General features: G+C 48.3%; 3 protein-coding genes across 7 annotated transcripts in view; 1 reads left to right on the top strand and 2 right to left on the bottom strand.

Annotated features, from left to right (window-relative positions):
• Nucleotides 1–5,874, bottom strand: part of LOC147008168 (uncharacterized) — a 14,478-nt gene extending 8,604 nt beyond the window's left edge. For 2 of the 4 annotated variants that reach the window (XM_085865477.1, XM_085865480.1), the window contains exons 1-3: nucleotides 5,730–5,874; nucleotides 4,076–4,222; nucleotides 1,500–1,697 (exon numbers count right to left, since the gene is read on the bottom strand). In XM_085865477.1, coding sequence (XP_085721603.1) covers nucleotides 1,500–1,697; nucleotides 4,076–4,106 — 229 coding nt within the window. In that variant the 5' untranslated portion in view covers nucleotides 4,107–4,222; nucleotides 5,730–5,874. The remainder of the gene's footprint in view (nucleotides 1–1,499; nucleotides 1,698–4,075; nucleotides 4,223–5,729) is intronic. The other 2 variants (XM_085865481.1, XM_085865478.1) reach the window with 1 other exon arrangement.
• LOC147008163 (uncharacterized) overlaps nucleotides 1–27,500 on the bottom strand; it is a 195,652-nt gene that overhangs the window by 81,550 nt on the left and 86,602 nt on the right. Inside the window, 3 exon segments of the mRNA XM_085865642.1 lie at nucleotides 20,667–20,691; nucleotides 22,415–22,643; nucleotides 24,552–24,767. Of these exon segments, the coding sequence (XP_085721768.1) occupies nucleotides 20,667–20,691; nucleotides 22,415–22,643; nucleotides 24,552–24,767 (470 nt within the window).
• LOC147008167 (reticulocalbin-2-like) lies at nucleotides 7,327–24,868 on the top strand. 2 transcript variants are annotated; one of them, XM_085865491.1, is made up of 8 exons: nucleotides 7,327–7,485; nucleotides 7,594–7,740; nucleotides 19,930–20,035; nucleotides 20,536–20,735; nucleotides 21,571–21,681; nucleotides 21,840–21,936; nucleotides 23,119–23,261; nucleotides 24,556–24,868. In XM_085865491.1, the coding sequence occupies exons 2-8, from the start codon at nucleotides 7,594–7,596 to the stop codon at nucleotides 24,706–24,708; spliced, it is 957 nt and encodes a 318-aa protein (XP_085721617.1). In that variant the 5' UTR covers nucleotides 7,327–7,485; the 3' UTR covers nucleotides 24,709–24,868. The 2 variants fall into 2 exon arrangements, with proteins under 2 accessions (XP_085721617.1, XP_085721616.1); XM_085865490.1 differs by lacking the exon at nucleotides 7,327–7,485 and having other exon boundaries at nucleotides 7,492–7,740.

Genomic DNA, 27,500 nt, shown 5'->3' with positions numbered 1-27,500 from the left:
GTTTCCCCCTCTGTGCCCAGTGTTTTCCCCTCTGTGCCCAGTGTTTCCCCTCTGTGCCCAGTGTTTCCCCTCTGTGCCCAGTGTTTCCCCTCTGTGCCCAGTGTTTTCCCTCTGTGCCCAGTGTTTCCCCCTCTGTGCCCAGTGTTTTCCCCTCTGTGCCCAGTGTTTCCCCTCTGTGCCCAGTGTTTCCCCCTCTGTGCCCAGAGTTTCCCCTGTGTGCCCAGTGTTTTCCCTCTGTGCCCAGTGTTTTCCCCTCTGTGCCCAGTGTTTCCCCCTCTGTGCCCAGTGTTTCCCCCTCTGTGCCCAGTGTTTCCCCATCTGTGCCCAGTGTTTCCCCCTCTGTGCTCAGTGTTTCCCCCTCTGTGCCCAGTGTTTTCCCTCTGTGCCCAGTGTTTTCCCCTCTGTGCCCAGTGTTTCCCCCTCTGTGCCCAGTGTTTCCCCCTCTGTGCCCAGTGTTTCCCCATCTGTGCCCAGTGTTTCCCCCTCTGTGCCCAGTGTTTCCCCTGTGTGCCCAGTGTTTCCCCCTCTGTGCCCAGTGTTTTCCCTCTGTGCCCAGTGTTTCCCCCTCTGTGCCCAGTGTTTTCCTCTCTGTGCCCAGTGTTTCCCCCTCTGTGCCCAGTGTTTTCCCCTCTGTGCCCAGAGTTTCCCCTGTGTGCCCAGTGTTTTCCCTCTGCACAGTGTTTCCCCTCTGTGCCCAGTGTTTCCCCCTCATTGCCCAGTGTTTCCCCTCTGTGCCCAGTGTTTTCCCTCTGTGCACAGTGTTTTCCCTCTGTGCCCAGTGTTTCCCCTGTGTGCCCAGTGTTTCCCCCTCTGTGCCCAGTGTTTTCCCTCTGTGCCCAGTGTTTCCCCTCTGTGCCCAGTGTTTCCCCTCTGTGCCCAGTGTTTTCCCTCTGTGCACAGTGTTTTCCCTCTGTGCCCAGTGTTTCCCCTCTGTGCCCAGTGTTTCCCCCTCTGTGCCCAGTGTTTTCCCGCTCTGTGCCCAGTGTTTCCCCTCTGTGCCCAGTATTCCCCCCTCTGTGCCCAGTGTTTTCCCTCTGTGCCCAGTGTTTTCCCTCTGTGCCCAGTGTTTTCCCTCTGTGCCCAGTGTTTCCCCCTCTGTACCCAGTGTTTCCCCTCTGTACCCAGTGTTTCCCCCTCTGTGCCCAGTGTTTCCACCTCTGTTCTCAGTGTTCTCCCCTCTGTATTCAGTGTTCTCCCCTTTGTTCCCAGTGTTTCCCCCCTCTGTGCCCAATGTTCCCACCTCTGTTCCCAGTGTTCCCCCTCTGTTCCCCCCTCTGTGCCCAATGTTCCCACCTCTGTTCCCAGTGTTCCCCCTCTGTTCCCCCCTCTGTTCCCAGTGCTGGAACTTTCACTGGAAAGTTTCAAATCCGTTCAAAAAACCCTGAAATTAACAAAAACACAAATGAACACAACTCTCTTGAGAATGTTAACGGGTTTCCTCCCGGGTGTGGTTACAATCAGGGTTGATAATAGTTGTGTCGTCACAGGCAGGCCCTCACCGAGAGTGTAGTTGGCATCACCAGGCAGAGTGCCTACACCTCTCGTGTTGGAAGTAGTCGAATTGGAAGTCGTGGTGTTGTCCGGGATGATTGAGATCCCCTCAATGGCGCTGATTAAAGTTGTTGGTGTTGTCGCTGATTCATTTTTGATTCGTGTCCAACTCCTGTTGTCCGTAGTCTGCCCAGCACAGAGTGTCACTGCGCAACAGGGGCACACAGGTTGTCTGCACGAGCACACCGTCGCTCGAAGCACAAATCAAACAAACTTTATACTTGATACAGCGGAGAGTAATAAGTTCTCCAGTCGAGTCTGTTTGTGATGAACAAGTTCGGGGATCACAGGAAGGATTCTCACCCCTGACCCCTCGACTGTTGTCCCATTTTGTTGTGTTTCAGCCTGAATTTAAAATGGATTAAATTGAGATTTTTTTTCGTCACCGATCGACACAAAATACCCCAAAATGACAAAGAGAAAACATGTTTTGAGAAATTTTTCCAAGTTCATTGGAGGACCACCTGTCGTGACGCTCACCTGGATCAGGAGTAAGTCACTCAACCCCCCCCCCCCACCACGGAGACCTCCTTAGACCCTGAATTATTTGACGTCATGAACAAACAGGTATATCACGGGGAATAAACCAATTATGGGGGGTTCGACCCCCGGCCTGCCCGTAGACCCCTTAATGAGTGCAGATTTTGATGCGGTTGATACACTTTGGTACATTATGGGTGATGAAGGTTGTGGTCAAGTTTCATGCAAATTTTGTGTGTATTTTTGGAGAAGAGAGCAAATACCTGCTTGTTGTTGTTGTTTTTTGGGGGGGGGAAGTCCAACCTCACCCCCCCACCCCCAGTAGACCCCTTAATGAGCGCAGATTTTGATGCGGTCAATACACCTTCCTAAGGTATCAGACATGAAGCTCGTGGCCGAGTTTAATCAAAATCGTGTGTTTGGTTCAAGCGATAATGACTGAAGTGTTTAGGGACTGACTCACTGACTCACTGACTCACCTATGGACGCTGCTCCTCGCATCACATCCCCGGACTCAAGTCCAGGTGAGCTAAAAATGAAAAGCTGAAATGTCTTTCGTCATTCAGTATTCGACCCCCTGAGTCAATGAGGTTCGAGTCTTGCTGGGTTTGTCTGTATCAGCTTTACCCTTCTGGATTTGGGGATTTTCTCCCATTTCTTCCTTGTGGATTTGCTCAAGCTCCGTCAAGTTGGATGGGGAGCGTCGGTGAACAGTAATCCTCAAGTCTTTCCACAGATTCCCAATGGGATTCAAGTCTGGGATTTGGCCTGGCCACTCAAGAACCTTCACCTTCTTGTTCTGAAGCCATTCCAGTGTTGCTTTGACTGTATGTTTGGGGGTCATTGTCCTGTTGGAATGTAAATCTTCATCACAGTCTCAAGTCTTTTGCACTCTGAAGCAGGTCCTCCTCAAGGATTTCCCTGTATTTGTCTCCATTCATTGTCCCCTCTATCCTCACAAGTCTCCCAGTCCTTGCTGCTGAAAAGCATCCCCAGAGCATGATGCCGCCACCACCATGCTTCACGGTAGGGATGGTGTTGGATGGATGACGAGCTGCGCTCCGTTTCCATCAGATGTCGTGCTTTGCATTCCGGCCAAAGAGTTCCATTTTCATCTCATGAGACCACAGACAGTTTTGCCTCATTCTCTCAGAGTCTTTCACGTCCCTTTTTATAAACTCCAGACGTGCTGTCACGTGCCTTTTTCTCAGGAGTGGCTTCCGTCTCGCCACTCTCCCATCAAGCCGAGATGTGTGAAGTGCTGCAGAGACTGTTGTCCTTCTGGAAGGTTCTCCAATCTCGGCCAAGGAACTCTGCAGTTCTGTCAGAGTGGTCGTTGGGTTCTTGGTCACCTCCCTGACAGCGGTCCTTCTTGCCCGGTTGCTCGGACGGCCAGCTCGAGGAAGAGTCTGGGTAGTTCCACATTCTTTCCATTTCCTCATGATGGAGCTCACTGTGCTCTTGGGACCTTTCAACACCAGAAGTTGTTTCCATTCCCTTCCCCAGATCTACGCCTCTTCGCTATTCGATCTCGGAGTTCCACGGACGGTTCCTTGGACTTCATGGTCGAGTTTCTGCTCTGACGTGTGAACTGTCAACTGTGTACTAAAAATAGAAAGGTGTGTTTCTTTCGAACTAATGTCCAATCAATTTAATTGGCCACAGGTGGACTCCAATCAAGTTGTGGAGACGTCTCAAGGATGAACAAAGGAAATTGGACACACCTGAGCTCAATTTGGAGTGTTATAGCAAAGGGGTTGAATACTTTTATTCATGGAGCCTGTAATAGCTCACCTGCTCTTGGGGAAAGACACCGTGGGGTCTTTTACGTCCACCTACTCACGTTAGCAGATTGGACAGCCGGCTAAACATGCGTCCGACGCACGATGATGAAACACCCTGCTCATGAATAACCAATCGGACAGTTTACAGGTGAATCGGGAATGGAGCACTGACTGGACAGCTCCAAGGTGAGTGCGCCACCGCTGCACCACTCCGTCGGACACCTGTCGGAAGGTAAATTATGACAGGAAATAAAATTTACCTGCGAGCAGCAGAACCAGCACGACTTGCATGGTCACAGAGCAGGTGTAGCTCCTCCAACACCACCGGGGAACAAGGACTGCGGTCGATACTCGGAGAGAGTCCGATCACGATCCGGGACTTCCCTTATCACGGGATCATTCACCGACTGGAGGAGGAAAACCACATCTCACCACGTGGTCTCTGTAACAACCACACCACGTGGTCTCTGTAACAACCACACCACGTGGTCTCTGAAACAACCACACCACGTGGTCTCTGTAACAACCACACCACGTGGTCTCTGTAACAACCACACCACGTGATCTCTGAAACAACTACACCACGTGGTCTCGGTAACAACCACACCACGTGTTCTCTGTAACAACCACACCACGTGATCTCTGCAACAAGCACAGCACGTGGTCTCTGCAACAACCACACCACGTGATCTCTGCAACAACCACACCACGTGGTCTCTGTAACAACCACACCACGTGATCTCTGTAATAACCACACCACGTGATCTCTGTAATAACCACACCACGTGGTCTCTGTAACAACCACACCACGTTGTCTCTGAAACAACCACACCACGTGGTCTCTGTAACAACCACACCACGTGGTCTCTGTAACAACCACACCACGTGATCTCTGAAACAACTACACCATGTGGTCTCTGTAACAACCACACCACGTGGTCTCTGTAACAACTATACCACGTGGTCTCTGTAAAAACCACACCATGTGGTCTCTGTAACAACCACACCACGTTGTCTCTGTAACAACCACACCACGTGATCTCTGAAACAACCACACCACGTGGTCTCTGTAACAGCCACACCACGTGGTCTCTGTAACAACCACACCACGTGGTCTCTGTAACAACTATACCACGTGGTCTCTGTAACAACCACACCACGTGGTCTCTGTAACAACCACACCACGTGGTCTCTGTAACAACCACACCACGTGGTCTCTGTAACAACCACACCACGTGGTCTCTGTAACAACCACACCACGTGGTCTCTGTAACAACCACAACACGTGGTCTTCTGTAACAAACACACCACGTGGTCTCTGTAACAACCACACCACGTGGTCTCTGTAACAACACCACGTGGTCTCTGTAACAACCACATCACGTGGTCTCTGTAACAACCACACCACGTGATGTCTGTAACAACCACACCACGTGATCTCTATAATAACCACACCACGTGATCTCTATAATAACCACACCACGTGATCTCTATAATAACCACACCACGTGATCTCTATAATAACCACACCACGTGATCTCTATAACCACACCACGTGATCTCTATAATAACTACACCACGTGGTCTCTGTAATAACCACACCACGTGTTTTGTTTCAATCCCGAACATGTTCCCTTCATTCCCGTATTCCCAATGTGGAGCGATGACCCCAATGGTGTTTATCTCATCCTGACAGGACACATGAAGCACCATGAGACCCCATGTAGGACGAGTTTGTCTCCCATCCCTCACTCGCGGCCATATTGATATGACTTCTCGATTTCACTTCAATTTAATTCAACGACAAACGACACGTGACCTCTTTGTCTCCTTTTACCGTTTGTCCCCGATTTGTCAGTAAATCTCACAAGATGAGGGAAGTCGGGACACATCAGGAATCTAGGAATCACTTACCGCTGGTGGAAGAGAGAAACACGAGGTCGAGACGCAGAACTCCTCGTTTCAGTGCGTGACGTCATGGCGCGCATGCGCAGTTGGATTCACGCTCTGGGCGAAGAACTCCTCGTTTCAGTGCGTGACGTCATGGCGCGCATGCGCAGTTGGATTCACGCTCTGGGCGAAGAACTCCTCGTTTCAGTGCGTGACGTCATGGCGCGCATGCGCAGTTGGATTCACGCTCTGGGCGAAGAACTCCTCGTTTAAGTGCGTGACGTCATGGCGCGCATGCGCAGTTGGATTCCCGCTCTGGGCGAAGAACTCCTCGTTTCAGTGCGTGACGTCATGGCGCGCATGCGCAGTTGGATTCACGCTCTGGGCGAAGAACTCCTCGTTTCAATGCGTGACGTCATGGCGCGCATGCGCAGTTGGGTTCACGCTCTGGGCGAAGAACTCCTCGTTTAAGTGCGTGACGTCATGGCGCGCATGCGCAGTTGGGTTCACGCTCTGGGCGAAGAACTCCTCGTTTAAGTGCGTGACGTCATGGCTCGTATGCGCAGTTGGGTTCACGCTCTGGGCATCCGCCATTTTGAGGACGTCATCGGAGTCTTCTTCTTCTTCAGTTATAACTCATCCAACACCCCCATCTCATCCATGAACACGGAAACGGGCTCTTCTTCTTCAGTTTTAACTCATCCAACACCCCCATCTCATCCATGAACACGGAAACGGGCTCTTCTTCTTCAGTTTTAACTCATCCAACACCCCCATCTCATCCATGAACACGGAAACGGGCTCTTCTTCTTCAGTTTTAACTCATCCAACACCCCCATCTCATCCATGAACACGGAAACGGGCTCTTCTTCTTCAGTTTTAACTCATCCATGAACACGGAAACGGTCTTCTTCTGCCTCTTCTTCTTCTTCTTCTTCGTCTTCTGTTTTATCTCATCCATGAACACGGAAACGGTCTTTTCTTCTTCTTCTTCAGTTTTTATCTCATCCATGAACACGGAAACGGAGTCTTCTTCTTCTTTTCTTTTCTTCTTCTTCAGTTTTAACTCATCCAACACCCCCATCTCATCCATGAACACGGAAACGGAGTCTTCTTCTTCTTCAGTTTTAACTCGTCCAACACCCCCATCTCATCCATTAACACGGAAACGCTACTCGGAGAGAAAAAAAATGATGAAGCAAAAATAACTTCGCGAATAACGAATGATATATTGGAAATGCGTTCGATCGGGCGGTGTAATTGACGCTGGAATCAACGGCGGTAAAAACCAGGAATTAATTTATTCATACCACTTTTACAATCTTTATTTAATTTATATTTAATTATTATATACTTGAACACTGTAACACACAAATCGCCTTCTTAATCCTTCCAAGAACCTCCGGTTCAGCATTACTCGGACATGTTCTATATGGCGGTGTAGACGGTGGTGCGTAAGATGGCTTCATCGGCGCTAAACTTCAGCGAATTTTTTTTTCAAAACAATCTTTAAAATAATTATTGTATAAAAAATTAAAAAATATACACTTAAAACACTGCGCTTCAATGGACTCTCCAGTTGCTGTTCTTTCTTCAATTAATTCCGTCCAAGAGACTGATTCGGATCGGTCCGGTCCATTCTTTCGTCGGCCTTGAACCGACAAATAATTGAAGAAGAAGAAGAATAAAAAGGAAAGAGGAAGAAGAAGAAGATTTTCTCAGTATTATTTAATTGTCCCGTTGTGTGGAATCATTCCGGTTCACCCTCCCATCCAATCAGGTGCCGCCTTGTTGAGGCGTTTGGTGTTTCTAATATGACACTTATTCTCCTCCTTCATCCTTCATGCCCCTCAATGTTTGTCCTTGTTGTTGATGTTTCATATGCAAGATGGCGTCGGCCTCGGTACTCCTGGTATCCTTGGGACTCTGCTGTATAACGAGCTTGGCGAATCCACAAGGTAAACTGAGCCAGGCTCACTACGGGGCAGGTGACCACAACTACAGATATGACCGTGAGGCCTTACTCGGTGGTGAGGTTTGTAAAACACACATCGTGTCCTGTTTGCTCTCATCAGTGTCGCAAACTCTCGACGTTTACCTCTGTTGCTCCTCAGATCGTCCATAACCTCGGAAAAACTAACAAACCGACACTACCAACTACCATGGGGTCCACTTGTCTTCCTTCCGTCGTGTGTGTATATGTATCTATATGTTTGTATGTGTGTGTATGTGTGTGTGTGTGTGTGTGTGTGTGTGTGTGTGTGTGTGTGTGTGTGTGTGTGTGTGTGTGTGTGTGTATGTGTGTGTGTGTGTGTGTGTGTGTGTGCACTACCGGTCAAAAAGAGTTTTCGAACACCCACATTTTTCCAGTTTTTACTGAAATTTAATCAGTTCAAGTCCGGTGAATAACCTGAAATGGTACAAACCTAAGCGGTAAACTGCCAGAGGTTAAAAAAACAAACAAACAATGTTTAGGTCACCAAAAACTGAAAAATAATGTAAATTTCAGAGTTGTTAAACTGGCCCTTTTCAGGGAACAAGTAATGGGTCAGCAACTGCAGCTGTTCTGCAGCAATGGAAGTAAATTAAGCCTTGAAAGTTGATGCAAGCACTTCCTACAGGTGTCCCAACCTTTGTTGATTAGTTACAAACCCTCTGTCTGTATAAAAGCAGAGTTGGAACAGAATGTGCTGCTACACCCTCTGAAGCATTATTTGGACAATAGTGCACTGCAGGAAGTAGTATATTGCTGTCATAATGGCGAGAAAAAGACAACAAAGGAAGACAGACAGACCATTATAACCCTCAAAAGTGGAGTTCTTTCCTTTTGAGAAATTGCAAAGCAAGCCAAGGTGTCAGTGAGTACAGTTTCCCACACCATCAAAAGGCACTTGGAAACTGGAGGAGACTGACAGGTAGAGATCTGGCAGAACCAAAGCCACAAAACAATCAGAAGACAAGTTTCTGAGAGTCAACAGCTTGCGTGATCGGCAGCTCACAGGACAGCAGCTTCAAGCACAGCAAAACACTGGTCGAGGTAAGGAAGTCTCAGTTTCAACTGTGAAGAGAGGACTTCGAGCTGCAGGTTTGACAGGTCGAGTGGCAGTAAGAAAGCCATTGATAAGATGGCAAAATAAAAAAGAGGCTTGTCTGGGCCATGAAGCACCGTCAGTGGACTACTGAGAACTGGAAGAAGGTCTTATGGACCGATGAATCAAAATTTGAAATCTTCGGTTCATCACGCAGGGTTTTTGTACATCGTCTAGTAGGCGAAGGGATGGTTCATCAGTGTGTGACACCAACTGTCAAACATGGAGGAGGAAGCGTGATGATCTGGGGCTCTTTTGTTGGATCCAGAGTCGGCGACTTCCACGGAGTGACTGGCACCCTGAACCAAAAGGGCGACCACAGCATTTTGCAGCAATACCCTCTGGTCTACACCTAGTTTTGTCAGGGGTTCATCCTACAGCAAGATAACGACCCAAAACATCCCTCCAGGTTATGTCAGAACTACCTGAGAAGAAAAGAACAAGACGGTAGGATTCAAATCATGGAATGGCCAGCACAGTCTCCAGACTTAAACCCCATCGAGCTGGTTTGGGATGAACTGGACAGAAGGGTGAAAGCAAAACAACCTACAAGTGCAACACATCTGTGGGAACACAAATGTATATGTATGTATGTGTGTGTATATGTGTGTGTGTATGTATATGTATGTATATATGTGTATATGTATGTATATGTGTGTGTGTATATGTATGTATATGTATGTGTGTATATGTATATGTATATGTGTATATGTATGTATATGTATGTGTGTATATGTATATATATGTGTGTGTATATGTATATGTATGTATATATGTGTATATTGTTGCGGTCTTCGCGCCCGCCGGCGTGCGACGGCCACGTAACTCGAATCGCGGCACGTCGCCCACCGGACGGACAATCCAGTCGTGACCCTCTCGGACTAACGCCGGGAACCAGTCACGGGTGGACCTTTCGGTCTCACCGCGATCGAGCCAATCAGCCCCCGCGTGGGATAGGGTTGCTCGCCAAATTCGAACTACCTAAGTACCCACGCGGAGGGTAGACCGGGCGATCGCACCTCGCCGCAGGTCGACTTCGGACACGGGCCACTTAAGCGACCCGTTCCGTACTATCAGAATAACCGAGCGGTGTTATCGTCGACCTCGACGGTTCGATTAATTATCGGGCGTATTCAGCCCACTACCAACCCTTTACGTGAAGCAAGATGGGGATTCAATGGAGGAAAAAGACGAAGCGAAGCGGGAAACAGTTCAACAATAAAGCACATTTATTCGCGGCACACGGGAAGCACACAAATACAATTCCACCAAATGCACACAAAAAAAGAAAACACAATTCCATTTACACAAAAAGCAAACATAAAAGTGAAAACACAGTGCAGAGCTAATACCGACTACCGAGCACACGGCAACACTTATACAATTCTACTTCACAGACGGCGCCGACAACACATACCCAAAACCAAGGAAAAGAAATCCCCCAAGAATGAGGTAGGCCTGGGGCCGAGACCTGGTCGGGCCTACCCGTCTGGTGATGAGACGCGGAGCGGCGATGGCCCCGCAACCCGCGGGCCTCGTGGACAGTGCCTGGCAGGGGGTGGGAACGGGGCCCCCTTGGTCGCACTATCTCAGCGCGGGGGGAAACAGGAGGGGGTTGCTGATGCTCGGGGTATAGAGGATCTTTATTATGTGCGACGAGCGTCTCCACCTCGGCCAGGTCGCGCTGCCGGCCTCCCTCGGGCGCGCAGCTCCTTGCACGACGCGAGCACCCCCTCGTCCGGTGTCGCCGCCTCTCCACAGCTCGTCCCCTCCGTTCCGACTTCAACGCACACGACGAGCAGCTCCACCGCCCGCGAAGTCCTGACTCTCTGTTCCGACTCCTTCGCCTCGTTCCGACCTTTACTACTCCTTCTCTCGTTCCCTCTTGCGACTCTCCGACCCCTCGTTCTCGTTCTGCTGACTCTTTCGCTCCGACTTTTACGACTCCTTTGACTGACGAACACCGTCCTTTTATCCCCCCCCGTAACTTCGCCTTTGACCCCCTCCCTTTGACCTTTCACCTCGCTCCCCATTGGCCCGAGAAAAAGTGGGCGTGAAGGCTTTTTGATCCACAAATTTGCATATATCGATCGCCCTGGGGGCGGGGCCAATTCGCCCCTCGCTCACCGATTGGACGGCAAAAAGTGGGCGTGTGTCGTTTTCGATCCGTTTTTGAAGCAGAAAATCCGTGATTTTGTACACGCTGTTCAACGTGCGCCCTACACGAGTCCAGCATCGGTGCCCATGAGTGGCGCGAGATGACGGTGATGCGATGGTGGCGAGTTGCGACGGTAAAGGTCATGGCGGTTGTGGTGAAGCGGCGTTGTGGTTGGTGGTTGTTGTTGTGGTTGTGATGGTGGCGATTGGTCCAAAATAAAGATAGTAAAAGAAAAACGGCTATCCTGAAGAGTCGCAGCACGTATAAATGACATGTATTCCCACTAGACAACGGGTTTGGGCCTAACTACACATGTACTTACCGAGATACCTCACCTAAGGGACCTGAATGGTGGTTTGCGAATCTGGTAACCACAACACTACCCCCTTCCCTTTTTACAGACTCGTCCCGAGTCGTCAAATTTTCGTGTGCCATCATGTGTAGTTTTCCCCTAGTACATTTTACCTACGGATCCCTGAGTGCGACATTCATGGTATTCGTGTCCCCAAAATAAATAACCTGAGTGCTGCGTAACTATCTAAACAAACTCACTCATACGGACGACTTAAATAAAATTGCCGGCGCTAAGACAAACATGCCGGGGGCGCACTCATATGTACAGTACATCTTAACCTTAACTTACAAATCTTACACTAAACCATGGCCCAGGATCATTGAACTCTGCAAAAAGAAAGCAGTTAGCAGGGAGCCAGGCTGCCCGCATGCAGTCTCTGGCTCAAACAATGCAGGTGACAGGGAACGTGGCTGGCTGCTCACACGCAGTCCAAGGCCTTCCCTTTTGAACTGAACTCAGTGAACCACAACGGTGCTTGGGCTGCACAACGCAGTCTCCGTGCCAGCTCAAGTGGCACACGCAATGAGCACAACGAATGGATGCATGAACGGTTTGAACTGAATGCAGTGAACCACAACGGTGCATGGGCTGCACAACGCAGTCTCCGTGCCAGCTCAAGTGGCACACGCAATGAGCACAACGAATGGATGCATGAACACAAACACGGTGCACGGGCCGCCACTGCAGGCCCGTGTTGTAGCTGCCAACAGGGCAGTTCTTGCAGCTTGCAAACTGTTGCTTTCAGATCCTGGCGCACATGGAAATGAACACCGGGGGGCAAAGCAAAAATTGAACGGGGATTGTGAACATGGGCAGTGGGCATGGCATGGCAAAGGTGAGCAGGCAAACACAGCCCGCAGAAGAAGGCCGCTGCAGGCAAACATAGCGGGCAGATGAACTGGGCCGGCACAGGCCTTGCAGCACAGCACGGCCAGCCGATGGCACAGGCCTTGCAGCAAAACAACAGCTGCCGATGAAGTTAGCCGGCCTCCGCCTTGCAGCAAAACACGGCCAGCCGATGAAGTTGGCCAGCTCTTGCCGTTCAATGGAGGTTGGTGGAGGGAGTGTGGTGGTGCTGGCCACTTGGAGGGCGGGCTCGGACCTACCTACCTGTCTCCCTCCCAACCTATCGCCTTTGCCTGTCACTGTACATACCCACTCCCTTAATTTGTCAAACCCCAATTTAGCCCCAACTTATTTTTTTTGTTTTTATTTTTACTTCCCCACTATAAATCGTCCCCTAACCCCCTTTATCGTCTTTGTTCGGCTAACCTATCCTGTCACCTAGCCTACTCCCAACCCCTACGTTCCCTTCCCGGAGGGGAATAAGGGAGAGCTAACGTCCTGTGTCGAGGCCCAACGAAGCCTCAGAATGGCCTCCCCAGAGTTCGGCGATCTTAACACCAAGTGGGTCCAGCGGCCCACAACGACAGCGAGGGGATGGATGGTGCGGAGGGGTACATCTCCTAATCTACCCTAACCATTTAACTGTTAAACTACCCCGGGGCTTTCAACAAGCGCCTCTCGCTTAAACTATTGGTTCTAACAACCCAGATTCCCGTCGCCTGTGTTGGTGTCCTCACAATTTCGGGCCTCGCCCCCCAATTTTCCCTCCGTGCCCTCACACGGTCTCCTGGCTGGGACACGTGGCTCCCTTTGGCAGGCACGACCCTCTGCCGATTCTCCCGCTATGGCACCCCCGGGCACTACACTGCCTCCGAGCCTACCAGCTCCCTAACACCGGGGAGTGCCCCCCATGGCACCTCCCCTGAAACGCACACGTGGCAGGCCGGCCTCCCGGGCCCCTTTCCGAGGGTCACCCGTGCCCACTGCACTGCCCACGCGGCTAATGGCGCCCCGGGCCCCCGCACCAAGCAGGCGCACCCGTGCCCACTACTCTATCCCGGCCCCCCATGGGCCCTTGGCCTACCGCGGCCGACTAGCCTGGTGCCCGGGGTACCCACTCAGCGATACTCACCTTTCGCAGCCACGCTCCCAAGCCCGTCAACAGGGCTCCTGCACCACTCCAAATGGGTCTCGAGCCTACTTTCCCACCAACAGCAAAACGACCTCCATATTTCAATTTGACTAACCCAGCTAACTCACTCTACACTGACCCCGGGGTCCCTTGGGCGGGAGTCACTCCTCCCCCCAATCACTCATCGCACCATGCATTCCCCATTCACTCCACACACACAGACCCGCTGGCCTCACTCACTCACCAAGCACATGCCTCACAACTCACCAACTCTTCAACACACACACCACTGAACTCTGCCATCCTTCTAACTACATCCCCTAACTAACTCGTGCTCCCACGTCGTCCCTTACACTATAGCACGTTCCTTTTAACTCTACGTAGCTAAGCTACGTCCCCTCTACACATTCACAAGTCTGTCACGGTCTCCAAATAAATCATTTTATTTCCCCACCTAAATCTGGCTACAATCCCTCTAACTAATCCATTCCACGGACTCCATGAGGACTTACCCCTGCCCCATGAAGTCGGTCTAGCTAAGCTAACCCTTCCCCCTAACTAGTTTCCATCCTGTGCCCAGGTAAGGGGGTCTTCCACCCTTTGCCCAGGAATCCTGTACACCCGAAAGTGAGGCTTGTTTTTTTTTTTTTTTCCCCATGCGCAGCACCTGCGCGGCAACTCGCGCTCTTTGCACCTTGCAACTGCCCGTGACGTCATGCAGCTGCACGTGTTCCTCGTCCCTCCTTGGACGGGACCATCCGGCAGAGATACCCCTCCTGCCGGATTCCAACCCCACGTGCAGCCATGACGTCACCGTGCGCATAAAAAAACAAGCCCCACGTCTCGAGGGGTTCCCCACGCGAACACATGTGCTTTGCCCGTTGGAGCTTAACACACACGATCGCGTGGAGAACCCGTCCGGTCCAAATCCATTTACCTGCCTAAACTTTGTCCGTCCGCGGGATCGGCAAATCCACCGCGTGCGTTTCCGGACCGGGACTTCACTCTCGCAAGCGAGCACGTGGTGGTCTCGTGCGTTGCACAGCACGAACCGCGTGCTCACTGCTGGGTGAACCCGGCACGGTCCGCGAAACAACTACAGCCGCTGCCCGGCTTTCTTTCTTCTGTCGCCGTCTCCGTCTCCATTCCACACACGCATACCTGCGTGTTACGACGCACACAGTCCACACCATTAAACTCACACCGGGAGACGCGGCTGCGTGCTCCCGCATGCCAACCGACATCTCCCTCACATACCGCTCTCTCACACACACGGTCTCCCTTGCACACAGCGACCTTGCACACGGCCGTTCACTCACGCGTGCCTCACTACTCACACAAACCATACTACTCACACACGCGGGGGCACTCAACCGCTGTGCCTCATCCACACTGGCCGTTTCATCCACACACGCGGGGGCACTTACCCGCGGTGCCTCACTCACACACACGGCCTCACTCACACACGGTGCCTCACCCACGCACGGCGTGCTGGGAAGCACGTACTCTGGCACCATCGCCACCACACCACTCACACACGGGGTCGCTTCCACACACGGGGACGCACTCACACCTTGCACCACACACACAGGGACAACCACACTGGGGATTTGTGTCCCCACAAGGGTCTCCGGGGCCTCTACACCCCCCAAGCTCTCCGTGCACCCGTCCACAGCACTCGTCCCCTCAACCTCGCAAAGCACGACCGAACTCACCTGGTCGTGACTCGCCTCAAGGGGGCATACTCCCTCCCCTTGTTCCTGGAGGAGGTCATCCAGCTGCTCACACCGGGTCCCCACACGCTCCGCGAGCTCAACCTCATTGTCCTCCACTGCCTCCGTGTGTGTGTGCGCGTCACTTACCCCGTCTTCATCGTGTTTATTGGTCTCTGCTTCTTTCTGGCGTCTTTCCCTTATCTTTATGTAGGTCAACCTTGCTTTCTCTTCAAGTCGCTCCCGTCCTTCCCTGTTTTTCACTCCTTGCTCTTTCACGATCTCCGCGTACCTCATCCTTGCTCTCCGTATTAATTGTTCTTTTCTCTCCCTCGCAATTACTTTCACCTCGTCTCTTGTCTCCCGAATTACTTTTTCCTTACCCGCCTCCACCGCGGGCCTGTCAGCCGTTGCACCCCCTTCCAGCTCGTTCGTTCCCACACGTGGAGTCGCCATTCCGAGTTCCCTGCTAACGGCCTTCATGCCCGCCTGCAGGCATCGGCCCATGTTCTGCGTCTCACCCCGCAGCTTTTTCGTTTCTTCCCTCATTTGCTGTGTACTCGCATCAATCTTTTCGTTCATGCTTTTTATTTCTGCATTCATTTGTGCCAGCATGGTGAATAGCTGGGCCATGTCGGATGCACTCCAAGTGAGCCGTTTCGGCAGGGGTTGGGGAAGGGTCTTGGTGGAGAGGGGGAGGTGTCATACACCGCGGCCGCTGCCGCACCCACCTCGGGCCCTGGGTTCAGTTGGGCGAGTCCGTGTTCCTGCACAATCAACATTTCCTGCTCGGGGATTCCATCCTGGACCATGGATTCTACATTACTACACATATACATTTCTAATACCCCCGGCTCCCGCTCGCCTTGAGACGCCATCTTGCTTCTCGTGAAGGGTTAATTTAACTCGCTCGTAATTTGGAGGGAATCGGGGGTCGCTTCTCTCACCCCTGGACCGATTCCCGTGAATTTAGCCGGAGACAGGACAGCCCGTTTTCCTGTTCTCCGATACCAGTGCCGCGAGGAGGGCGATGAATTTGTATCCCACTCCTGACACCAGTGTTGCGGTCTTCGCGCCCGCCGGCGTGCGGCAGCCACGTAACTCGAATCGCGGCGCGTCGGGCACCGGGCGGACAATGCAGTCGTGACCCTCTCGGACTAACGCGGGGAACCAGTCACGGGTGGACCTTTCGGTCTCACCGCGATCGAGCCAATCAGGGCCCGCGTGGGATAGGGTTGCTCGCCAAATTCAGAACTACCTAAGTACCCACGCGGAGGGTAGACCGGGCGGCGATCGCACCTCGCCGCAGGTCGACTTCGGACACGGGCCACTTAAGCGACCCGTTCCGTACTATCAGAATAACCGAGCGGTGTTATCGTCGACCTCGACGGTTCGATTAATTATCGGGCGTATTCAGCCCACTACCAACCCTTTACGTGAAGCAAGATGGGGATTCAATGGAGGAAAAAAGACGAAGCGAAGCGGGAAACAGTTCAACAATAAAGCACATTTATTCGCGACACACGGGAAGCACACAAATACAATTCCACCAAATGCACACAAAAAAGAAAACACAATTCCATTTACACAAAAAGCAAACATAAAAGTGAAAACACAGTGCAGAGCTAATACCGACTACCGAGCACACGGCAACACTTATACAATTCTACTTCACAGACGGCGCCGACAACACATACCCAAAACCAAGGAAAGAAATCCCCCAAGAATGAGGTAGGCCTGGGGCCGAGACCTGGTCGGGCCTACCCGTCTGGTGATGAGACGCGGAGCGGCGATGGCCCCGCAACCCGCGGGCCTCGTGGACAGTGCCTGGCAGGGGGGTGGGAACGGGGCCCCCTTGGTCGCACTATCTCAGCGCGGGGGGAAACAGGAGGGGGTTGCTGATGCTCGGGGTATAGAGGATCTTTATTATGTGCGACGAGCGTCTCCACCTCGGCCAGGTCGCGCTGCCGGCCTCCCTCGGGCGCGCAGCTCCTTGCACGACGCGAGCACCCCCTCGTCCGGTGTCGCCGCCTCTCCACAGCTCGTCCCCTCCGTTCCGACTTCAACGCACACGACGAGCAGCTCCACCGCCCGCGAAGTCCTGACTCTCTGTTCCGACTCCTTCGCCTCGTTCCGACCTTTACTACTCCTTCTCTCGTTCCCTCTTGCGACTCTCCGACCCCTCGTTCTCGTTCTGCTGACTCTTTCGCTCCGACTTTTACGACTCCTTTGACTGACGAACACCGTCCTTTTATCCCCCCCGTAACTTCGCCTTTGACCCCCTCCCTTTGACCTTTCACCTCGCTCCCCATTGGCCCGAGAAAAAGTGGGCGTGAAGGCTTTTTGATCCACAAATTTGCATATATCGATCGCCCTGGGGGCGGGGCCAATTCGCCCCTCGCTCACCGATTGGACGGCAAAAAGTGGGCGTGTGTCGTTTTGGATCCGTTTTTGAAGCAGAAAATCCGTGATTTTGTACACGCTGTTCAACGTGCGCCCTACACGAGTCCAGCATCGGTGCCCATGAGTGGCGCGAGATGACGGTGATGCGATGGTGGCGAGTTGCGACGGTAAAGGTCATGGCGGTTGTGGTGAAGCGGCGTTGTGGTTGGTGGTTGTTGTTGTGGTTGTGATGGTGGCGATTGGTCCAAAATAAAGATAGTAAAAGAAAAACGGCTATCCTGAAGAGTCGCAGCACGTATAAATGACATGTATTCCCACTAGACAACGGGTTTGGGCCTAACTACACATGTACTTACCGAGATACCTCACCTAAGGGACCTGAATGGTGGTTTGCGAATCTGGTAACCACAACAATATGTATGTATATGTGTGTGTGTATATGTATGTATATGTGTGTGTGTGTATATGTATATGTATATGTGTATATGTATGTATATGTGTGTGTGTGTGTATATGTATATGTATGTATATATGTGTATATGTATGTATATGTATGTGTGTATATGTATGTGTGTATAAGTATGTGTGTATATGTATGTGTGTATATGTATGTGTGTATATGTATGTGTGTATATGTATGTGTGTATATGTATGTATAAGTATGTGTGTATATGTATGTGTGTATATGTATGTGTGTATATGTATGTATAAGTATGTGTGTATATGTATGTGTGTATATGTATGTGTGTATATGTATGTGTGTATATGTATGTGTGTATATGTATGTATAAGTATGTGTGTATATGTATGTGTGACTAGGTATGTGTGTATATGTATGTATGTGTGTATATGTATGTGTATGTATATGTATGTGTGTATATGTATGTATAAGTATGTGTGTATATGTATGTGTGTATGTATGTATAAGTATGTGTGTATATGTATGTGTGTATATGTATGTGTGTATATGTATGCGTGTATATGTACGTATAAGTATGTGTGTATATGTATGTGTGTATATGTATGTGTGTATATGTATGTATAAGTATGTGTGTATATGTATGTGTGTATATGTATGTGTGTATATTTATGTATAAGTATGTGTGTATATGTATGTGTGTATATGTATGTGTGTATATGTATGTGTGTATATGTATGTGTGTATATGTATGTATAAGTATGTGTGTATATGTATGTGTGTATATGTATGTGTGTATATGTATGTATAAGTATGTGTGTATATGTATGTGTGTATATGTATGTGTGTATATGTATGTATAAGTATGTGTGTATATGTATGTGTGTATATGTATGTGTGTATATGTATGTATAAGTATGTGTGTATATGTATGTGTGTATATGTATGTGTGTATATGTATGTATAAGTATGTGTGTATATGTATGTGTGTATAAGTATGTGTGTATATGTATGTGTGTATATGTATGTATAAGTATGTGTGTATATGTATGTGTGTATATGTATGTGTGTATATGTATGTATAAGTATGTGTGTATATGTATGTGTGTATATGTATGTGTATGTATATGTATGTGTGTATATGTATGTATAAGTATGTGTGTATATGTATGTGTGTATGTATGTATAAGTATGTGTGTATATGTATGTGTGTATATGTATGTGTGTGTATATGTATGTGTATGTATGTATATGTGTATATGTATGTGTGTGTATATGTGTTTATTTGTATGTATGTAAATGTGTATGTAACTATGTGTGTGTATGTGTGTGTGTGTGTGTCTGTGTGTGTGTGTATGTATGTGTGTGAGTATGTGTGTGAGTATGTGTGTGTATGTGTGTGTGTGTGAGTATGTGTGTGTGTATGTAACTGTGTGTGTATATATGTGTGTGTATATGTGTGTATGTAACTGTGTGTGTGTGTGTGTGTGTGTGTGTGTGTGTGTATGTAACTGTGTGTGTGTGTGCGTGTGTGTATGTAACTGTGTGTGTGTATGTAACTGTGTGTGTATATGTAACTATGTGTGTGTATGTAACTGTGTGTGTGTGTGTGTGTGTGTATGTATGCATGTATGTATGGGTGTGTATGTAACTGTGTGTGTGTGTGTGTGTGTTCATGTGTGTGTTTGTAACTATGTGTGTGTGGGTGTATGTAACTATGTGTGTGTATGTAACTGTGTGTGTGTGTATGTGTGTGTATGTAACTGTGTGTGTGTGTGTGTGTGTATATGTGTGTGTATGTGTGTGTATGTAACTGTGTGTGTGTATATGTGTGCATGTATGTATGGGTGTGTATGTAACTATGTGTGTGTATGTGTGTGTGTGTAACTATGTGTGTGTGGATGTATGTGTGTATGTAACTATGGGTTTGTGTGTGTTTGTAACTATGTGTGTATGTGTGTATGTATGTGTGTATGTAACTATGGGTTTGTGTGTGTTTGTAACTATGTGTGTGCATGTGTGTGTGTGTGTGTGTGTGTGTGTGTGTGTGTGTGTGTGTGTGTGTGTGTGTGTGTGTGTGTGTGTGTGTGTGTGTGTGTGTAATTTTGCAGGAGGAAGTTGAAGAGTTCTCCAAATTCAAGCTCGAGGAGGCGGAGAAGAAGTTGAAGTTGCTGGTGAAGAAGATTGACAAAGATGATAATGGATTATTGTCCAAAGGCAAGCTCCCAGTTTACACTCCTCCCTCCACCTTTTGATTTCTCGTTGCGTCGATGACAGTCACCTGCTAATTACCTCCCCCACCGAAGGTGGAAGGAGGTTATGTTTTCACCCCTGTCTGACTGTCTGTCTGTGTGAAGTATGTCTCAAAAAGTTGTTGCCGGATCCATGAAATTTCGTGGACAGGTTCAGTGTGTGACAAGGACGAACTGATAACTCATTAGATTTCAGTGAAGCTCCAGATCCGGATCCGACTACTGGAATTTATTAAGTTATTCTTCACCATTGAGAGATCGGGCCAAACATGATACAAAGCACGATATCTCAAAGAGTTGTGGACGGATCCAGATGAAACTTGGTGGACGGGTTGGGTGTGTGACAAGGACAAATTGATTCAATTTTGTTGAAAATCCGGATCCCGATCTGGATACGAGAATTATTTAATTTCTAAAGTGATTCTTCATTTCGAGTTTAAATGTCTTCATAAATCGCCGGTGCAGATGAGCTGAGCCTCTGGATCCTCGGATCATTCCGACACTACGCCACACAAGAGGCACGAGAGCGGTTCCCACAGGTGGACCGGGATGGAGACCAGGTCGTGACGTTGCAGGAGTACGTCAATCACAAGTACCTGAATCACAGGTTTGGGACTCAGTCTGGTGATGAAGATGACAATGAACAACTTAAAGCTTTTCAAGAGGTGAGTTTGAGTACAAGACGGGTTTGTTCAAGGAAAGAATCGAGGTCGTCTTAAAATCATTTTCCCATTTTAGCTTTTCCATGAGCCTTGACCTCCGTATGATAAAGAATATTTCAGGAAGAAGTCTCAACACAAGCATGGGATATGTAACAATTGTTGAATCCTGGTGGATCTTTGACGGCTTCGTCTGAAAAGGGAAAACTGAGCACGACTACTATATCTTTGGATTGTGGCATCCTTAAAATTGCACCACCGACCACAAAATGCAACCACAGTGAGCTTCGCGCAGTTTCTGTGGATTATCAGCTTTTGTAGGTCCACCATCGGCTGTGATTGGTTGCTTCATTTTTATTAACACTCTTGGTGGCCCTAAACGACCCTACCCTACCCGACCCTACCCTACCCTACCCTACCCATCTCTGTTGGAGTTTGGAAATCCATTAACCTGCATTCGCTGCTCAATAGGTTCAGCGATTCATACCGGGGTGAAGAATGAAATAATTAATTGTGATTTGATTTATTTTCTCGATTCATAATTTATTTATTTAATTTAAAGGATGAATTCTATTTCTCTAATTTTATTTATTCACGTTTATTTATTTAGATTTGAGATTTATTTTTCATTAATTTATTTATTTTGAAAATATTTTTTCCTAATTGGCAATTTCGGAAATATTTATTTATGTTTATTTATTTATTTATTTATTTATTAGTCGTGATTTGAGATGGAGTTATTCTCATATTTTTCAATTTCCCTTCAGTTTACCCTCCAAAGCATTGAAGAGGTCGTCATTGTGCATCGCTGCGTTCACCATTTCCCCATTTTGTGTGCCAGTTGTACGTGGACAGGAAAAGGTTTGAAAAGGCCGATGCAGATGGTGTGGAAGGTCTCAACCGGACCGAGTTCATGGCCTATGAGCACCCCGAAGAGACCGAATACATGTTGGTGCGGAGCGATTGGACTCACAAAGGAAAAGCCGAAACGAGATAGCTTCACTATTCCAAAGTGTTTGTCGTTTAAACCATCTCTTGTTTGTCCTTGTCGTTCTTCCATCTCCAACCTTTCAATCCTTCATCAATCCCCCTCTTTCATTCTCTTCCCAGGACTACGTTGTGGATGAAGCGCTGTTGAAGTTTGACTCCGATGGCGATGGTTCAGTCATCCTGAGTGAATTTGTTGGTGATCATCAGCTCTATCCGGGTGGGTAACATCCATGGAGTGATTGATTGTACAAGGCAGTTATAACTGATACGGAAACGAAGGTTTCAGTCCGAAGTTGAGAGCTGCACATCCTCTGGACGAGACATCGGAAGTATCAACCTCAAGGTTTCCCTCTGTTATGCCAAAGGAGGGAGGAAGTGAGTGGCAGGAAATTATGGTCAGATCGAGGTCGTTGTTGAAACAATGGCAGGGTAAGGTCAAAACCCCATGGGGTTCGGAGGGATAACACGGCAAAGTTACCAACATATGTCTTGCTGAGAAAAGAGTTGAACCGATGGCATCGAAGCAAAGCACTGAAGTGACAATCGATAAAAGTTGGGAATCGGACTCGGGTATGACTGCTCAAAAGCGAGTACGTCACCTGTGAACTACCTTGTTGGCCACAGAAGAGATAAATAAAACGTTTCCTCAGCTTGTTACCTGTGACTGGGGAGCAGGCAAGGTTTCGTCAACTCACCTGTATATTTTAATGGTGGACTCGAGGTCCTCCACCGGGATGGTCAACAATTTAGCGACAGGTTGTCCATAGACACCGTCCACTGAGAAATCCAAACAGATCTTTTCATCAGTTTCCGACGGACAGAAACTCCAATGAGATCTGTCGACTGCGGTACTTTCGCCATTTAATGAGGATCCGAAGCCGAGCAAACCCCGAAAATTTTTCTGGTCCGGCTTCTGGTTGTTCCCTTTAAAAGAAAACAAAAAGACAGATTACGAAGGGAACGGCTTAAAGACTTAATGAAGGGGAACGGTGGAGAAGTTTGGAGACACATTACGGATTGGTTGGAACACAACACGTAGCCTGTTCGGCTCCGCGGAGGTATGCGCTCTACCGAGTGCCGTTCTCGTCCCTGAATGTAATCCAAGAAACATTTTACCGAGATCAAAAACACCAAACTGGATCGTGACCACGTCAACCTGAAACTACGTACATCGACACCCGTTTACTAATGTGTGTGTCCCTTACGAAGTGTGGACAACGATGTGTTTGGCCAAACAGTCAAACAAGCGATCATTTGTTCCACGATGACCTTTCCACATGGTGACCTTTCAGGCCTGGACATTGCTCCAGTGACCTCTTCGACACTCACTGGGGTGTTTTGGGTTGTTTTAGTCGTTGCGTCCGAACTCTTAACCAATGTCGTTCTTCCTGCACTGCAGGTAAATTGAATGTCCTTGAGGAGGTCATCTTTGAGAAGGAGAGCTTGGCACATTATCTCGACAAAGACCATGATGGAAAGCTGAACCGGCAGGAGCTGCGACCCTGGTTGATCCCGAACAACATGGAATCCGCAGGCGATGAGGTACTTTGGGAACAGTTTTCTTACACCTCTTCCGCTCTGACTCCTTGTCCTCATTCGACGATGCTTGCCAGAGTTTATTTCATGGACAAAGTCTGGTCAGGTCTCTTAACTCGAATGGATATGTTTCGGAGACCATTTCAAAAATGAGAAATTTGAATCAACGACATGTATTTGCTCTGCCGACCCACCTACCTGTTATGATTTATTTCTTATTAAATTTTGGTTGGAGTTATTGCTTCCACTATATAGCTTATGGCAATTAAACCCACATCCTTTCACTAATCATGGAGGTAAAGAGGTTTCTGAGTAATTTTAACACCTTTCACTAATCATGGAGGTGAAGAAGTTTTTGGGTAATCTTAACACCTTTCACTAATCATGGAGGTGAAGAGGTTTTTGGGTTATCTTAACACCTTTCACTAATCATGGAGGTGAAGAAGTTTTTGGGTAATCTTAACACCTTTCACGAATCATGGAGGTGAAGAGGTTTTTGGGTAATCTTAACACCTTTCACTAATCATGGAGGTGAAGAGGTTTTTCGGTAATCTTAACACCTTTCACTAATCATGGAGGTGAAGAGGTTTTTGGGTAATCTTAACACCTTTCACTAATCATGGAGGTGAAGAGGTTTTTGGGTAATCTTAACACCTTTCACTAATCATGGAATTGAAGAGTTGCAGGTTGAGGAAATAGATGATGGAGGGTTACTGAGGGAAACGGAAGAGGAAACTTCCAGGTTAAGGTGAAGTTATTTTATACACCTTTGTATGTGTGTGTGGCCCCTTGGTGTAAGAGTTGGCGTCATCAATCCATGTATGGCACCTAGCTTCTGCTTGCATGATTGATGAGATTGTGGCTGTTCTGCTGATGCAGTGTCCCCCAAGAGCCTGTAGGTCGGGGAAGAAGTACTCATGTGTTCAGGGTGCCGGCGATAGCGTTCCTCCTCTTCGCAAAGGACACCATGGTATCTTCAACGTCCACGAGGTTGTGCCAGCAGATGGGTCCTCTGGCTTAACGTCCATCCGCACTTGCATGCGAAACACCAGCATGCTAGTTTATTGCTGAGTCGGGATTCGAACCCAGGGTAAACAGCTCAGAAGTTTTCGGCTCGGTCTTCACTGCCTTTCGGAACCTCACTGCACACCTCGAGGCCATGTCACCTGTCAGAGTGGAACGTGTTGTTCCCACGATGTTATTTAACCCCCAAAAAACAATTTGTTTATCCTTCCTCTTATCTTCATGCAATTGTTTGTAAAGCGACACCTGCTCACAATGACCTTCTTTCTCCACCCAGGCTTCTCATTTGCTGGAACACATGGACATCGACCGAGACGGTTTTCTCTCGGAGGCTGAGGTTCTCGGAAACCGCAACGTTTTGTTCCGCAGCGAGGTCACCGGCTATGGACGCCTGTTCGGTGATGCTCACGGACCCCACGAAGACCTGTAATGAGGATCTGTGCTCCTGTCGTCTCGTTTTCCCTGTGCTCTTCCATTTCGCATTCAGCTCTCCAAACAATATGATTACAAATCACTGGTTAACAGTTAACCGGCTTGACGATGATGATTAAAAATGATGATTAAACAATAAACCCGAGATATGTTGTTTATTCCAGAATGTTCTAACGACTTCGGACTTCAAACATCTCCACATCTGTGCTGGTTGAGACAATCAACGTGGAGAGGGAAGTCCTCCTCTCTGACAGTTCCATATTGTCATTCCGATAAAATGGTGTGTGCAGTGTGATTGTACAGTATAACACCTTTCACCGCTGACGGTGTATCCAGGTGGTGAGAAACCCGTTTCTGAACTCTTACCTTTGCCAAATAGCCTCGGGTCACAAATCCATCCTCGTTCTGACCTCACCTCCCCTGTCTCCTCAAACGCACACAGCGTGCTCCCGATAACAGGTGACCTTGCTTATGGTCAGATCGAGGTCATCGTCCAAAGCATGGCAGGGTAAGGTCTAAACCCCATGGGGTTCGGATGGATAACACGGTAAAGTTACCGACAGATGTCTTGCTGAGAAAAGACTTGAACCGATGGCACAGCTGCAAAACACTGAAGTGACAATCGATAAAAGTTGGGAATCGGACTCGGGTCGGACGGCTCAAAAGGGAGTACGTCACCTGTTAACTACCTTGTTGGCCACAGAAGAGATAAATAAAACGTTTCCTCAGGGATAAAAAAATAAGAGATTAAAAAAAACGTGGATGGGGGGGTCTTCGCTGTGGGTCTGGGAAATTCTGGGAAAAGGATTCTGGGATTCTGGGAAAAAAAGGAAAGAAAAGGATTCTGGGAAATGACCACCGGAAGTGCTGAACGATACATTAAAAAGTTTGACTGAACTGTATCAAAAGAACCATCAAGCCTCTGAGTTGACTGGAATTGTTGAGAAAGTTCCTTCTGTAAATCACTCCGGTCAACAGTGATGGAACTCTACCCCGTGCAAGTCTTAAGTACGTTTGGACACCTTATCGGAACCTGAACCCAAAGCCCTAGCCGAGTTCCGTCTCATAACTGCCTCATACCTCTCCCCTTCTGAACAGAAAACTCTTCCGGTGTGACATTCTCTCTTCAGGTGGAGAAACATTTCACAATCTGTCCTTACTTTCCAGGTGGTTCCAACAAATTGACTCCATATTACTGACGCTCAATTCCAAGAAACAACACTTTTTTACTTTCCTGCCTGGATACTTTCTTTCTTGTCTGTTCTTTTCCAGATACTTGAGTTATTTGAGCGTTGCCATGAAGCAGGCTGACAGCCTTCAGAGAAATAGCTCCTCAATATGACCTCACCTTTCCCCTCTCAAATGTTTGACAATCTTGCCCTACTTTCCAGGTGACTTCATTAAATGGCTCCACGGCTGCTGATCGGGCCATTTCCACGGAACTCCAATCATCCAATCTTCTTGCTCTCTGTTCAACCCTTTTTCGACTCTTTTCTCGATATCTATTTGATGGCCGCCATGATGCAGGCTGGTGGTGGCCTTCAAAGAAATATCTGAACAGATGTTTGGTATGACAGAACTTTAATATACAAGAAAACAAACATGACATATCAACAAAAACTTTTCGTGCCGCACTTCTCGAGGTTGAATAACAGCACAAAAAGATTTGGTTAATATGTCTTGTTTCTTTTCTTGCATATTGGAGAAATATCTCCTCAATGTGAACTCCCATCCCCTACAAAATTCACCTTCCCAAGTATAAGCTTAAACTTCACCTTCAATCTTCCTCCCATTTTTCTCTGATAGGTATATTTAATTTGGTAAATGTTTTGGGTTCAGTCTTTCAGATTTTTTTCTGCTCTGTCGTGCCAAAGATTTCTCAATGTGTTGTAGTTCAGTCGGCCATCCTCCCATTCTGGTTCAGGAGATCACGGCTCAAGCTGATGAAGCCTTTGTCGCTCCTGTGTGAAGCGGGACCATCGACGTGAAATATAAAACACACAGGAAATGGTGCTCTGTGCTGAGGTGCGGCGGTGAGAGTCACTGTTAACCCTCGACTAGGCAAAGATCCCCGGGGGGTGAAACAGCATGTTAAGGTCTGCACCACGGTTGTGTGCTTCACCTGAGTATGTTAAATCATCTGGTGGAGGTAGTCACCCAACTGGAGATTGTCACTCGATTGACGAAAAACATTGGAACACACAGACAACATGTTTGGCTTATCCCATTGGTTGTTATCTCCATTTACGGGTTTCAGAAGGTGGGAGGAAGTTCTCCCAGAACTAAAAATCTCCATCTCCTTTTTCAGTGAAGGATCATTATTCATGAACCAAATTGTGAGACTGTTCATTTCAAGTGATTCTTGAATCTTCCTTCTTTTCCGTTATTTCCCCACTTTTCATGCACAGAATACGCTATGCAGTGGAAGATGATTTCCTTCTCCTCTTTTCAGTTAATCTTCTCCAATTCGCCTGGAACTTTGTAGTTGTTGGTTGTAGAAGAGGCGACGCTTCGCTTTTCTCTTCGGTGTCGAGCTCTGTTCTCTCGTGAGGCAGGGATCCCCTTCGTCACTGGAGAAAGTTCAGTCATTATCCTTTTCAGCACACATTCCGGCTGCTCGGTGTCACCGCACAGACTTAGGCCTCAGCCTACCAAGGGTCTGTGTCCCTTTCGTCATTTTCTGTGACTGATTGTCATTATTTGTTTTTTTCTTTTGGTATACCATGTCGAGGCTCGTGTAAGAGCAAATACACAGAACATATAACAAGGCAGGAAACAAGACCGGCGGGA

Source organism: Eptatretus burgeri, chromosome 21 (genome assembly GCF_056783735.1).
Source record: "Eptatretus burgeri isolate ZD-2024b chromosome 21, Ebu_testis_v1, whole genome shotgun sequence".
Classification (NCBI taxonomy): Eukaryota; Metazoa; Chordata; class Myxini; order Myxiniformes; family Myxinidae; genus Eptatretus; species Eptatretus burgeri.
Note: the sequence above shows the minus strand (reverse complement) of the source record. Positions and strands in the feature narration are given on the sequence as shown.

Bases quoted from the DNA above. Each gene is read 5' to 3' on its own strand.
- LOC147008167 (XM_085865491.1), top strand. From the start codon at position 7,594: ATGGCGTCGGCCTCGGTACTCCTGGTATCCTTGGGACTCTGCTGTATA. The intron at 7,741-19,929 runs GTTTGTAAAACA...GTAATTTTGCAG, and splicing joins AGGCCTTACTCGGTGGTGAG to GAGGAAGTTGAAGAGTTCTC. The intron at 20,036-20,535 runs GCAAGCTCCCAG...TCGCCGGTGCAG, and splicing joins TAATGGATTATTGTCCAAAG to ATGAGCTGAGCCTCTGGATC.